This window comes from Calliphora vicina, chromosome 2, assembly GCF_958450345.1.
Source record: "Calliphora vicina chromosome 2, idCalVici1.1, whole genome shotgun sequence".
In the NCBI taxonomy this organism is placed as follows: Eukaryota; Metazoa; Arthropoda; class Insecta; order Diptera; family Calliphoridae; genus Calliphora; species Calliphora vicina.
Window position 1 is genome coordinate 135,118,796 of NC_088781.1, and position 14,505 is coordinate 135,133,300.

General features: G+C 32.3%; 1 protein-coding gene across 1 annotated transcript; it reads right to left on the minus strand.

Moving 5' to 3' along the window:
• Nucleotides 1-5,959: 5,959 nt before the first annotated feature.
• On the minus strand, nt 5,960-8,253 carry LOC135952214 (GRIP and coiled-coil domain-containing protein 2). Its single transcript, XM_065502062.1, has 3 exons — nt 7,452-8,253; nt 6,688-6,834; nt 5,960-6,623 (listed from the first exon to the last, which is right to left on the minus strand). The coding sequence occupies exons 1-3, from the start codon at nt 8,194-8,196 to the stop codon at nt 6,049-6,051; spliced, it is 1,467 nt and encodes a 488-aa protein (XP_065358134.1). The 5' UTR covers nt 8,197-8,253; the 3' UTR covers nt 5,960-6,048.
• Nucleotides 8,254-14,505: the final 6,252 nt, after the last annotated feature.

Below are 14,505 nucleotides of genomic sequence, written 5' to 3' on the forward strand. Positions count from 1 at the left end.
TTAAGAAACAAAAGATAGAGAATTTAAAGAGACACAACTTAAGCAACATCTTGAAGATTTGATAAGAATAGAATGATTAGGTTGAAATGATATTCGAAACAGATGAGTTTAACCGCTATTTTAGGTGGATCGTATTTCTTGTTTTTTTTCCATTATTTATTTTGCAGTGTTAGCTTTCTTATAGCTAGTAATCTAATCTTTATTCTATGTAAATTTCTTATAATTATCTCTAGTAGTTTCTGAGTTATTTAATTTTGTATCCAATAACTACTGAATTAATATTAATCATACGTTAAGAAGCACCAATTTATGATTTTCTTTAATTCTATGCCAAAACTACAAAAATATTGTTTAAATACTTTTTACAGCAATTACTGGCATTTTGTAGAGAAAATCTAATTAAAGAGATAATCTAAAATAGAGATAGGGTAGGAACAACCATGTCCGTCTGTCCGTCTGTATGTTGAAATCAGCTTTTCGTAGCCCACAAATAATTTACATACATGATTCATACATCAATATATTGGGAATTCTACCGGCTCGGTTGATATTAAAAATCGAGACAATCGGACCATATATGGCTGAGTTATAAGGATACCGGTACAACCTCGACTTTTGGCCTATTTCTGATCTATATGTATCTGGATTACTAACTCTTTAATATAGAAAACATGGATATCTAATCATAGATATTTCAAAGTCCAAGGCTATAAAAGTAGGACATACAATGGGTTAAAATCGGGAGAAAAAAATTTTAACCCGAATTTTTTTTTACCAAAAAATTTTTTTTGTCAAAAAAAATTTGAACAAAAAAAATTTTTTAAAAAATAGTTTTTTATTTAAAATATAGCTTTCATACTTGTTTTTATTAAAATTTTCTTTTTTTTAAAAAGAAATTTAAAGAAAAAAAATTCAGCAAAAATTATATGACTTAAAAATGCGGAATTTTTTTACGTTTATAGGTTTTATATTGAAAAATTTGTTCATTATAAATTTATTCAAAATATTGGCCATTGTTAGCTATGATATCTTCCCCATCTTTCTGGCAACACATGGATTCCCACCCAAAAGAACTGCTCATCTGTTAAGGCCAAGAACGAATCAAGCCAATATCGGATACTGTGTTCCAAAGTGAAGCCTATCCCAAAGAGAGCGTTCTGCATCGATCGAAACAAATCGTAGTCGGACAGGGCAATGTCTGTACTATAAAGCGGGTTAGGCAAAACTTCCTAATCACTTTTTTCTAAATAATTTTTAACAGATATTGCAACATTTGGCCTAACATTGTCTTAATGGAATTTTACGGTTCCATGTCTGCATATTCTGGGCGCTTTTCGGCCAATGCTCGTTTCTAGCGAATCAGTAGTGTTCGGTACAGGTTCCCTGTTACTGTCTGGTCAGATTTCAGCAGCTCATAACAGATAGAACCCTTTTGCTCTCACCAAATACAGAGAATTACCTTAGCGCCATGAATATTTGACTTTGGTGTTTATTCGGCTGGTTGGCCGGGCTTCACGTACGGTCTCCTACGCTTCGGGTTGACGTAATGGATCCATTTTTCATCGCAAATAATGATTCGGTGCAAAAATGAGTTCCTTTTATAGCTTATTTAAAATCGTCTTTCAATGTCTATCGGCTTCAATTCGTATGGTTCCCAATTTTCCTGCTTTTGGAAGAATCCTGCTGCTAGGTCCCGGTCCACACTGTGAAAAATTTGCTGCAAAACATTTGAGTTTGTTGATGAAAGGGGAAAGAGGAATGAAAAAGGGAAGTTTATTTCATGTACATGAAGTTTCTGTTGAGTATGTCATCCACATTTATTCGTACTGTTCAGAAATGTCAAAATCTGAAAAGCAAAAACTTCACTGTGGACACGAATGCAGTTTCAAAAGAGAATTTAAAAATGTTTTGCAGCAAATGTTTTACAGTGTGGACCGGGACTAGCAAACGTTTAGAAATTGCTTCTGGAGTAGCTCCTAATGATTTTGAAAGCTTTTGTTGACTTTGACAACAATCGTCATGGAGTAATGAATCCCATTCTTGTTCCTCAATCTTTTTTGGCTGGACTGGCCGATCTTTGTCTTCCGTGTCAAAATCACCATTTCTGAACCACACAAAACATTTCTCGCACGTTTAAACCGATGCACTGTGGGGCCAGAAGGAAATGTGGACCCCATGGGCAAAATTTTAAAAAATACCATTTTTGGAATTTTTGCTCCAATTTTTAGGAATGGCAGGATTCCCTTTGAACTTTTGACAAGTGTTTTTACATTTTGTTATTTAGAATGACAATTTTAAAAAACGTTGAAAATTTCATTGAGTTTTGAATATTTGAAATCGGATAGGAAACAAAAAAATTGGACGTGTTTAAAAATTTTACATGTCGAAGATATCCTACTTTGAGCCCCCATTGTGCCGCCCCTAGATCATTTGTAAAGCCCATTTAAATAGGTTAAAGTCGAATACTACTTGGCTACGCCCATGTCAAATTTTATCCCGATCGGATGAGCCCCACTGTGCGATGGACCGCATTCACGATAATCTTAAATTAAAGAAGTAAAGCAAAACTTCCCTCATATGACTTTCTGTTGTTATAAAATTCGGGATAAATATCATCGCCACTGTTTAATTTATTTCAGCTGAAATAATTAGATCCCTGTTATACTTTGCCACTGTACTGCAATATTACCAACGAATGTGAGAAATTCTGGGAACAATCCACTGCTGACTAATGATTAAGTGCAACTTTAAATTTCTCTCCATTAACTTTAATCTTTTTATCTGTTTTCCTTTATTTCCATTGAGGTTTTCAAAATAAACTGCTGTTTTTCATTAGTCCTGGATGCTTTTATAAAAAAAACGTTTTTTTTATACTACTTTTCTTATGCAAAATAAAACAAATTCCCGTAATTTTATACCTTTTCTGCATTTTCCGCTTAAATCACAAATTTGCCATAAAATTCCTGTTCATTTCTACTTACAACCATCATCTTTCATCCAACTTTAATTTATTCGCATTTTTTATTTCCAAGAATTGCTGTTTTCAAGGAAAAAAATTTTGTTTTAAAAAAAATTTCCACTCAGTTGAGTATGACAGTTGAAAATAAAGGAGAATGCTAAAAAAAAGAACACAAAATATGTTTAACTCAATGAAAATTCTAGCAAATGAACTTAATGAATCCTCACTGACGATTCCAAAGGTTTCACACACACACACGGGTTTTAGACACCAACTCAAATGTCAAATTTTCACATTAAGCGTAAGGTTATTTGCAACAAATGTTAAGAACAGTGGTCGGCATAAGGAGAGCAGTCTAATTATTATGTTGTAATCCAAATAGTTGTTGATTTTCTTCTTCTTTGACTTTCGTGTTGCTTACAGGTTAATACGAGATCATGTTCGGCCCTTGTTTGCTACGAGTGCCGACCACTGATTTAGAACCCAAAGATACTCAGTTTCCCTCAAAAATATTTAGAGATTTTTGTTTAATAAAATTGTGAAAGCTAGCTGCTGCTTTACATGAAAATTAGTTGAAAATGACAGTTGACACGTTATTCAAATTTTAATTTATGACATAATTAATAATTCTAACGTTTCAAGACATGTTTACAGGTTTAAGATTTCTATTACATAACCATTCTCCAACTTTAACAAATGTTTTATTTCCTTTTTTTATTTACTTGCAGATTTCATTATTAAATTTTACCAAACAGGGTGAGTTTCTATTCATTTTATTACTACTACTCTTATTTGCCCCAGTATTTGTATAAATTTTCTTTCATTTGCAAATATTTATTTGCATTTATAGAAATCTCTTTCATTTTTATGGCCAAACGTAACATAAAATATTTTAAATTAAATTTTGTAGCTAAAGACGACATTTTAACGAATTCATAAAAAGAATTGTTTCTTATTATTGTTTTAAATAAAACAATGCTCTTTTTTCATTCTCCATCCTGTTTTATTTAAATTATGTCTGCAAGAAAAGCACAATATTCAAGGATAATAAAAATGCTGAAGAAAATTTATTGAAATGCCTGACACAAGTGAACAAAACGAGTTTAAAAATGAAAAGGAATATAAAGAAGACTGTGCTTTAGAAAGGGAAAGGGAAAAGAAAATTTAAAATTAAAATCTTAAGGAAATTGCAATAATAATATGAAGAAGAACTGAACTTGAACCTGATTTAAAACCTAAACTAGAACCTGAACTAGAACCTGAACTTGAACTAGAACCTGAACTAGAACCTGAACTAGAACCTGAACTAGAACCTGAACTAGAACCTGAACTAGAACCTGAACTAGAACCTGAACTAGAACCTGAACTAGAACCTGAACTAGAACCTGAACTAGAACCTGAACTAGAACCTGAACTAGAACCTGAACTAGAACCTGAACTAGAACCTGAACTAGAACCTGAACTAGAACCTGAACTAGAACCTGAACTAGAACCTGAACTAGAACCTGAACCAGAACTGAACTAGAACTGAACTAGAACTGAACTAGAACTGAACTAGAACTGAACTAGAACTGAACTAGAACTAGAACTAGAACTGAACTAGAACTGAACTAGAACTGAACTAGAACTGAACTAGAACTGAACTAGAACTGAACTAGAACTGAACTAGAACTAGAACTAGAACTGAACTAGAACTGAACTAGAACTGAACTAGAACTGAACTAGAATTGAACTAGAACTGAACTAGAACTGAACTAGAACTGAACTAGAACTGAACTAGAACTGAACTAGAACTGAACTAGAACTGAACTAGAACTGAACTAGAACTGAACTAGAACTGAACTAGAACTGAACTAGAACTGAACTAGAACTGAACTAGAACTGAACTAGAACTGAACTAGAACTGAACTAGAACTGAACTAGAACTGAACTAGAACTGAACTAGAACTGAACTAGAACTGAACTTGAACTAGAACTGAACTAGAACTGAACTAGAACTGAACTAGAACTGAACTAGAACTGAACTAGAACTGAACTAGAACTGAACTAGAACTGAACTTGAACTAGAACTGAACTAGAACTGAACTAGAACTGAACTAGAACTGAACTAGAACTGAACTAGAACTGAACTAGAACCTGAACTAGAACCTGAACTAGAACCTGAACTAGAACCTGAACTAGAACCTGAACTAGAACCTGAACTAGAACCTGAACTAGAACCTGAACTAGAACCTGAACTAGAACCTGAACTAGAACCTGAACTAGAACCTGAACTAGAACCTGAACTAGAACCTGAACTAGAACCTGAACTAGAACCTGAACTAGAACCTGAACTAGAACCTGAACTAGAACCTGAACTAGAACCTGAACTAGAACCTGAACTAGAACCTGAACTAGAACCTGAACTAGAACCCGAACTAGAACCCGAACTAGAACCTGAACCAGAACCTGAACTAGAACCTGAACTAGAACCTGAACTAGAACCTGAACTAGAACTGAACTAGAACTGAACTAGAACTGAACTAGAACTGAACTAGAACTGAACTAGAACTGAACTAGAACTGAACTAGAACTGAACTAGAACTGAACTAGAACTGAACTAGAACTGAACTAGAACTGAACTAGAACTGAACTAGAACTGAACTAGAAATGAACTAGAACTGAACTAGAACTGAACTAGAACTGAACTAGAACTGAACTAGAACTGAACTAGAACTGAACTAGAACTGAACTAGAACTGAACTAGAACTGAACTAGAACTGAACTAGAACTGAACTAGAACTGAACTAGAACTGAACTAGAACTGAACTAGAACTGAACTAGAACTGAACTAGAACTGAACTAGAACTGAACTAGAACTGAACTAGAACTGAACTAGAACTGAACTAGAACTGAACTAGAACTGAACTAGAACTGAACTAGAACCTCAACTAGTACCTGAACTAGAAATCAGTTAGAACTGAATAAATTCTTCATTGTTTAGTTTGAAAATTTATCAAAAATTTATTAACAAAATAATTATATTGTGTATTTAAAAATGTCTTTAAAATATTTCGGGATACCATGAAAATAGCCTACACATTCTCCTCTTATAGCCTCATATTATCTGGCGTCTGCCACAGTGATGGACTTACGCTGAGAGTATGATAAAAGAAAGCTGTCAAAAAAGAAGCACTCACAACAAATGCCGCAAAGAAACCCAAACAAAATATACAATCCCTATTAACCTGCAAACACAAAAAGGTGGCCGCACAAAAGTCACAAATCACAGACCATAAGCGTTGGCACAAAGGAGCACGTCTCAATTCCGTGGCAGAGGGCGTAGCATTGGCCTCTATAGTAATGATGTTAAAGGCTGGGGCTGTTGAGGGCTCCTGGGTTATTATAGGGGGTATCAAGGGAAGATTTTGGTGTTTACTGTCAATTAAGGGTTTCTTGTCGTTGTCCTGTTGTGGGAAGTTAGCAGAAAGACAGGCATTTTCAGGCTGGGCATAATTATTTAGAGAATTTGGTTGTTCACATCTGCTGCTTAGGGAGGAGACTTCCATTAGACTAAAGTCGTTTAAACTGATGTGATCGTGTGGCACAGTTTGGCAGCCTAGAGTTTTTAGCTCGAAATTACTGGTAGCAGTGGAAATTGAGCGTACTTTGAGGTTTTCTGTTCCTAGAAATTATAAAAAATGTTATAACATTAATGAAATTATATTTATTCTCTTTAAACATGTTACTCTTTTGAATGTCAATTTCCATTGAAATTAATTCCATTTCCTGTTGCTTTAAGTATTCTTCGAAGCGATTGCGAGCTGTTAATTCGTTACTACTGGCGCTGCTGGAAACAGAACGTGGCTCCTTGGTTGGCTGAAGATCCTGGCGGTCTGCAATTTGAAACAATAAACATTTAGATATAGATTTATAGATGTTTGCGTACAAGGATTTTTATTTAATTGCATTGAAACCGGGGGGTTCTTTACCAAAGATTTCGAAAGTAAAGATTCACACACTTTCGAAATCGTAGCAGGGTTTTGTGTAAAATCCTGAGCCCCTGGGGTTAAATTTTAATAAATTTTTGAGCATTACACTTCATAAACAATCAAAAACTTTTACATTCCAATAGAATTATGAAGAAACCCGCTGGGACTTTTTATGAGACTAAAAATGTAGAATGTACCCCTGGGAGTTATTTTGTCAGTATTGTTCAGACTTGAACTAATCTGGGGTTTTTTGTGAGACAAGAAATGTTGAATGAACTCCTGGGGGTTATTTTTGCAGTATTGTTGTGCGATTATAGGAATGTATGCCTCTGAACTTTTATAATTCTTCTATTTCCAAACAAGTTATGAAGTAGCCTCTTGGGAGTTATTGTACAGGTCGATAAGTATATGAAATTGACAAAATTTGAATCAAATTTGCGCAATAGTTTCTTCAAATTCGTATTTTTTTCTTTCGAATCAACAAAAGATGTTAATTCCTTTAAATTAGTACATGTCTTTACCTTCTTTCCCATGCTCCTCCTTAAAATATTCCTCATAGCGACTTTTATGTTTCTGAGGTTCTTCCAAATTTTGTTCCCTTTTCATTAGCAGACTCTTGGGACGTTTTCTTTTTGCTTTGCTGCATAGAATTTCATTAGATGATGTTGCTGTTGGTTTCTGTGATGATGTTAAATCCAAAGTTTCTAAATTTTTGGTAAAATTATCAAACATTTCCATAATTTGTTTGAAACGTAAAGAAATTTCCATATTTTCATTTGCAGCTTCTTTGGTTTCATGTTGTTCTAAAGGAGGTTTATCCAAGTCCTTAGAGTTTGCAACACTTTCAGCAGCTGCCGACTGCGAAGGACTTCTTTCTGCTGGCTCTATTTCAGTGCAAACTTCTAACTTAGTCTCCGATTGTTTAGCCTCCTTATTTGTTACATTATTTCCTTCTGTAGCCATTGGATATTCCTCTTTTGTAATCCTAACCTCTTTTGGTTCTTTTTGGGTATCAAAACTTGGAATATTCCTACAATTTCCTTCTCCATAATCTGAGTTGTCTATCTCCTCCTTCAGCTGTTGTTCTTTAGTTTCATCTTCAAATTTAACATTTTTCTTTTCCTTGAAATTTGCAGCCTCAGTTTCTGTTGATGTGGTATGACTGCCCTCCAGTTGTATGCAAACTTCGCCGTTTTCACTGTTAACTACCAGGACATTACTTTTATTGGTATTATCTTCAATTTGTAAGGATTGTAAAGGATCCATTTAGAAAATTATAAGAAAAAGATTAGTTTTTTAAAAATTTTTTTTTTTTTTATTAAAATATTTTTTGTAATTAATGACAGTTTATTACACTGAACATAAAAAAACTGTTAAATAAACATTAAAATTAGTTCAGACATGAACCAAAGATTTTGGAACAAAATTAAGAGGTTGTGGATTGCAAAAATTTAGCAGATTCTCTTGTCAGAACTTTAAATTTTCATTTCAAATATATTTGAGGAGAAGAACAAAATCTGCACTAGAACCTGAACTAGAACCTCAACTAGAATCTGAACTACAACCTGAAGTACAACCTGTACTAGTACCTGAACTAGAACCTGAACTAGAACTAGAACCTGAACTAGAACCTGAACTAGAACCTGAACTAGAACCTGAACTAGAACCTGAACTAGAACCTGAACTAGAACCTGAACTAGAACCTGAACTAGAACCTGAACTAGAACCTGAACTAGAACCTGAACTAGAACCTGAACTAGAACCTGAACTAGAACCTGAACTAGAACCTGAACTAGAACCTGAACTAGAACCTGAACTAGAACCTGAACTAGAACCTGAACTAGAACCTGAACTAGAACCTGAACTAGAACCTGAACTAGAACCTGAACTAGAACCTGAACTAGAACCTGAACTAGAACCTGAACTAGAACTAGAACTGAACTAGAACTGAACTAGAACTGAACTAGAACTGAACTAGAACTGAACTAAAACTGAACTAGAACTGAACTAGAACTGAACTAGAACTGAACTAGAACTGAACTAGAACTGAACTAGAACTGAACTAGAACTGAACTAGAACTGAACTAGAACTGAACTAGAACTGAACTAGAACTGAACTAGAACTGAACTAGAACTGAACTAGAACTGAACTAGAACTGAACTAGAACTGAACTAGAACTGAACTAGAACTGAACTAGAACTGAACTAGAACTGAACTAGAACTGAACTAGAACTGAACTAGAACTGAACTAGAACTGAACTAGAACTGAACTAGAACTGAACTAGAACTGAACTAGAACTGAACTAGAACTGAACTAGAACTGAACTAGAACTGAACTAGAACTGAACTAGAACTGAACTAGAACTGAACTAGAACTGAACTAGAACTGAACTAGAACTGAACTAGAACTGAACTAGAACTGAACTAGAACTGAACTAGAACTGAACTAGAACTGAACTAGAACTGAACTAGAACTGAACTAGAACTGAACTAGAACTGAACTAGAACTGAACTAGAACTGAACTAGAACTGAACTAGAACTGAACTAGAACTGAACTAGAACTGAACTAGAACTGAACTAGAACTGAACTAGAACTGAACTAGAACTGAACTAGAACTGAACTAGAACTGAACTAGAACTGAACTAGAACTGAACTAGAACTGAACTAGAACTGAACTAGAACTGAACTAGAACTGAACTAGAACTGAACTAGAACTGAACTAGAACTGAACTAGAACTGAACTAGAACTGAACTAGAACTGAACTAGAACTGAACTAGAACTGAACTAGAACTGAACTAGAACTGAACTAGAACTGAACTAGAACTGAACTAGAACTGAACTAGAACTGAACTAGAACTGAACTAGAACTGAACTAGAACTGAACTAGAACTGAACTAGAACTGAACTAGAACTGAACTAGAACTGAACTAGAACTGAACTAGAACTGAACTAGAACTGAACTAGAACTGAACTAGAACTGAACTAGAACTGAACTAGAACTGAACTAGAACTGAACTAGAACTGAACTAGAACTGAACTAGAACTGAACTAGAACTGAACTAGAACCTGAACTAGAACTGAACTAGAACTGAACTAGAACTGAACTAGAACTGAACTAGAACTGAACTAGAACCTGAACTAGAACCTGAACTAGAATCTGAACTAGAACCTGAACAAGAATCTGAACTAGAATCTGGACTACAACCTGTACTACAACCTGAACTAGAACCTGAACTAGAACCAGAACTAAGAGCTGAACTAGTTGCTGAACTAGTTCCTGAACTAGATCCTGACCTGGAATCTGAACTAGAACCTGAACTAGAACCTGAACTAGAACCTGAACTAGAATCTGAACTAGAACCTGAACTAGAACCTGAACTAGAACCTGAACTAGAACCTGAACTAGAACCTGAACTAGAACTAGAACCTGAACTAGCACCTGAACTAGAACTTGAACTACAACCTGAACTACAACCTGAACTATATCCTGCGATTGACTTATAGAGGAAATTTTGATACAAATTTTATAAATTTAAACATGGGGACCGCTAAGTATGAAAAACATAGCCATCTCAAACGAGAACCAATTTATAGATATTGAAGGCCTTTTTATAATCTTCGCCATGAGTGATAAGGAAGTCTATCTGTTCGTCATTCCGTTTGCAATTTCTACATTTCCTTTACTCCATGTACGGTATTATATAGTCACGCTAGACCGACCATACTTTCTTACTTGTTTTAGTAAGTGGACGAGTGTTCAATCTTAACGGAAATTTTGCAAAATTTTGCAGTGTGAGTATTTTAATATGAATCTGAAACACCAAAGAAACATGAACATCCGTTTCTTTACTATCGTGTGGGTTTTGTCACTGCCAAAAATCAATGCATGCATAAATTTTACGCTTAAAATGCACGCAGTTGCACTAAAACACGCACACACTTAATCTTGCTTTCATACCCATACGCACAGTGTATTGAAACCACTATAAAGCAAGTCCTTTTTACTTATAAACTCATACAAACTTTAATACGTGTCGATGTTTGCTCTTAATTTTGTACGATTTTTGGCATTTTTATACACAGAGTTTTCTACTTTATGGCCGGGTTCATTGGGTTTCCTTTTATTTTTCTTTTCGTTAATGTAGTCGAAAGATAAGCTGCGTTTCAATTTTATATTTATTAAGATGTTTCTTTAAGGAACAAAAAAAAATAAAATATGAAGAAAAATATATAAAAGGAATTTTATATCAGAATTTATGCTCTTTGTATTTATCCCCCAATTTATGGAGGCTGTATTTATTTCTTTCTTTAGCTCATTTTCGTTAAACTATTTGTTTATGGGGGAACTTTTAAATAAAAAATATATTTTTAAAAGAATTCAAAAAAAATATTTAAGAAACAAGGACATCTTCAAATTAAAGGTTGTAAAATGGGTTTAATATGGAAAGATAAATATACTGTTACGTTTTTACCTTTTAAAAATTGTGGTGTATTTTGTTTAAATAAACCGTATTCCATAATTTGCAAATAAAAGCGATCAGTAGTTCAAAAATTTTAACAACTTTTTATTTATTGTATTTAAATTAACACAACTATTTTGAATACACCCACTTTGAAAATATATATAGCGGCATGTTCTAGTAGTTTCATGAATTATCTAATGGACAAAACCAGAATGTTCTATTTCCACAATGATCACTTAGCAGCTTTAATATTAATGTTAGCAGCTTTAACAGTTAATGTTGTCATACTTATAAACGATGTTAATAACAATAAATCTTTAACTTCTTAACACTTAGTCCGATTTGAATGAAATTTGATATGCGCAAAGAAGAAGTGTTGTCGAGTTTAAGTTTTGAATTTTAACCGCATGGGCCGACCAGGGGTGCGGCTAGGGTTCCCCAAAGTAGGACACCTAGGGTATGTTCAATTTTTAAAACAATCCTATTTCTTCTGCTATGTTCCGATTTCAAAACCATTACATATACAGAATCTCCTCGTCGAGCACTACAAAAAATCTCGTTGTAACTATCAATTATCTCTTATAACTTATGAGATATTCGCATTTGAAAATTAAATTTTCAACATTTTTACCCACCCTACTCCACTTTTTTGATAACAACGGGTCCAAATATTTCCCGATTTTCTCCATTTTTCCTTTGTTTGACTAACAACAAAAGTATGTGTCAATTAAAAAAAATTTGTTTAAAAATCATGACTAAATCCAAAGTTATATGCATTTGAATTTAAAAATGCGATTATTCGCTAGTTTTTGGGGAAAAAAGTACTTTTTTTCTTTTTATGTTATCTAAAAAATTTCTAAAAAGATGTATTAGGAATTTATACTTTTTGAAAAGCTAACTTTACATTAAATATTTTAAATGAAAAAAAAAATTTAAAATTGTTGAAACCGAGGGGACCAGGTCCATCCAAAAAACCCCTATTTTTTATATAAAATTCAACTTTAGAGCAAAAATTCTCAAATCGCATACTGGATATCAAAATATAATAACGTATTTTAGATGACCACATATGTTTTTAATTGTTTTGTTACGGGTTCCGATAACCCCGCCCTTGGTATGGATATTATAGCCAAAAAACTAAAAAACCCATTTTTGGGATTTTTCAACACATTTTTTGGGAATCGCGGGATTCCTGACTACAAATTTCAAAATTTGTTTTAAGTTTTCTATTTTCAATGGCAAAATCTATATAACTGTAAAATTTTATCAAAAAATAATCATAAATAAAAATTTAATTTCAATTGAAAAATTTGTATCATTGCAAAAACTAAAAAAAAATCAATTTTTGTTATATTTTTCAAAAAAGTATTCTATGAATTTTTTAATTATTAAAAGTTATATATATTTTTAAAAAATAGACAAAATTCCCTATCCACTGATATATAACATCTCTACCTTATGTTTTTGACGTGGCAAATAAATTTGGGAAAACTTAACAACTCGCAGAGAATTTTTCTTTTAATTAAAATTTCATGATTTATTACGCAAATTTTGCTTAAATAAATAAAATTTCTTGAAATTTAATGAATTTTTCGTTAATTTTAGTACAAATATTAAAACCGGTTTGTAAAGGTTTTGCAACAAATTAGAAATTAATTACATTTTGTGTTCTAAAACAGTTTTAAAGGGAGCTCGAATTTGAAATTCATTTTTAATCGAAACTGTAAAGTTTTTTGATTTTTGTTTAAACGATTTTAAAACGGTTCCGAATAATTTTGTTTTAAATTTAAACTCTATGATTTATTACGCAAATTTTTCTGAACATTTTTAATTATGATTTTTTTTTTTGAGGAATGGTTATAAACGATTCGAAACGTTTTTGAGACGTTTATTCAAAACGTTTTTGAAACGGTTGTGCGAAATTTTGGTTTAAATTGAGATTTCAATATTTGTTTTGGTAAAATTGGTAGAAAAATATAAAAATTTAAATATTTTAGTCAAAATTCTTAAAACGGTTCGTACAGTTTCATAAACGGTTATGGAAAATTATGCTTAAATTGGTTTTTATCCAATTTAGGCTTGAAAAATTTTAATTTTGTATTTTTTTTTAGAAATGGTTATAAACGATTCGAAACGTTTTTGATACGGTTATTCTAAATCTAGGTTTAAATTGAGATTTAAAAATTTGCAAAGAAAAAATATGATTATAAGTCGCGGCTTTTAGTTAAAATTTTACAACCGGTTCGTAACGGTTTTGAAAATGTTTTAGAAAAAATATATGTTGAAGTGATTTCTAACCAACACTACAATTAATTTTGCACAAAAATCCTAAAATCTGAAATTTATAATGTAATATTTATACTAAACTAGTTCGCCCGGTAGCATGTTAGTTCTTCAAGTTTCTCCAACCCGTATACTCCTGCCTGTTCTTATTTATTTGCATATAAAATATCTAAATTTGTACTGCATACTTTAGGGAGCTTTTTTCTTACAGTTGACTGGATGGTTTCTTTTCTAACCATCTCCTGAAAATTTCTAATCGAATACAAAAAAATCAGCCAAATCGCTCCAACCGTTCTCACGTGATGTCATTACATGTTAAATATTTAACAGAGATTTTTAAAATATGAATTTTATTAATTTTAAAAATAGTAGTAGAAATACTACTTTTTTAAAAAAGTATTAAATTTTCTTGCTTTTTGTGCAGAATATATTTCATTTAAAAATTTAATATACGGACACAAAATTTTACTTAAAAATTTTCTGATAAGTACTGAATTATCTACTCCTTTTTTTAAAAAAGGAATAAATTAAGAAAATAATTTTATTAAATATGTTAAATATTTAATAGTGATTATCAAAATATGGATTTTATCAATTTTAAAAATAGTAGTAGAAATACTACTTTTTTAAAAAAGTATTAAAAATGTTAGTTTTTGTAAAGAATATAATTGATTTAAAAATTTTAATTATTAAATTGCAATTCCTTACAAAAACTAACAAATTTAATACTTTTTTTAAAAAAGTAGTATTTCTACTACTATTTTCAAAATTAATAAAATCCATATTTTTAAAATCTCTGTTAAATATTTAACATATTTAATAAAA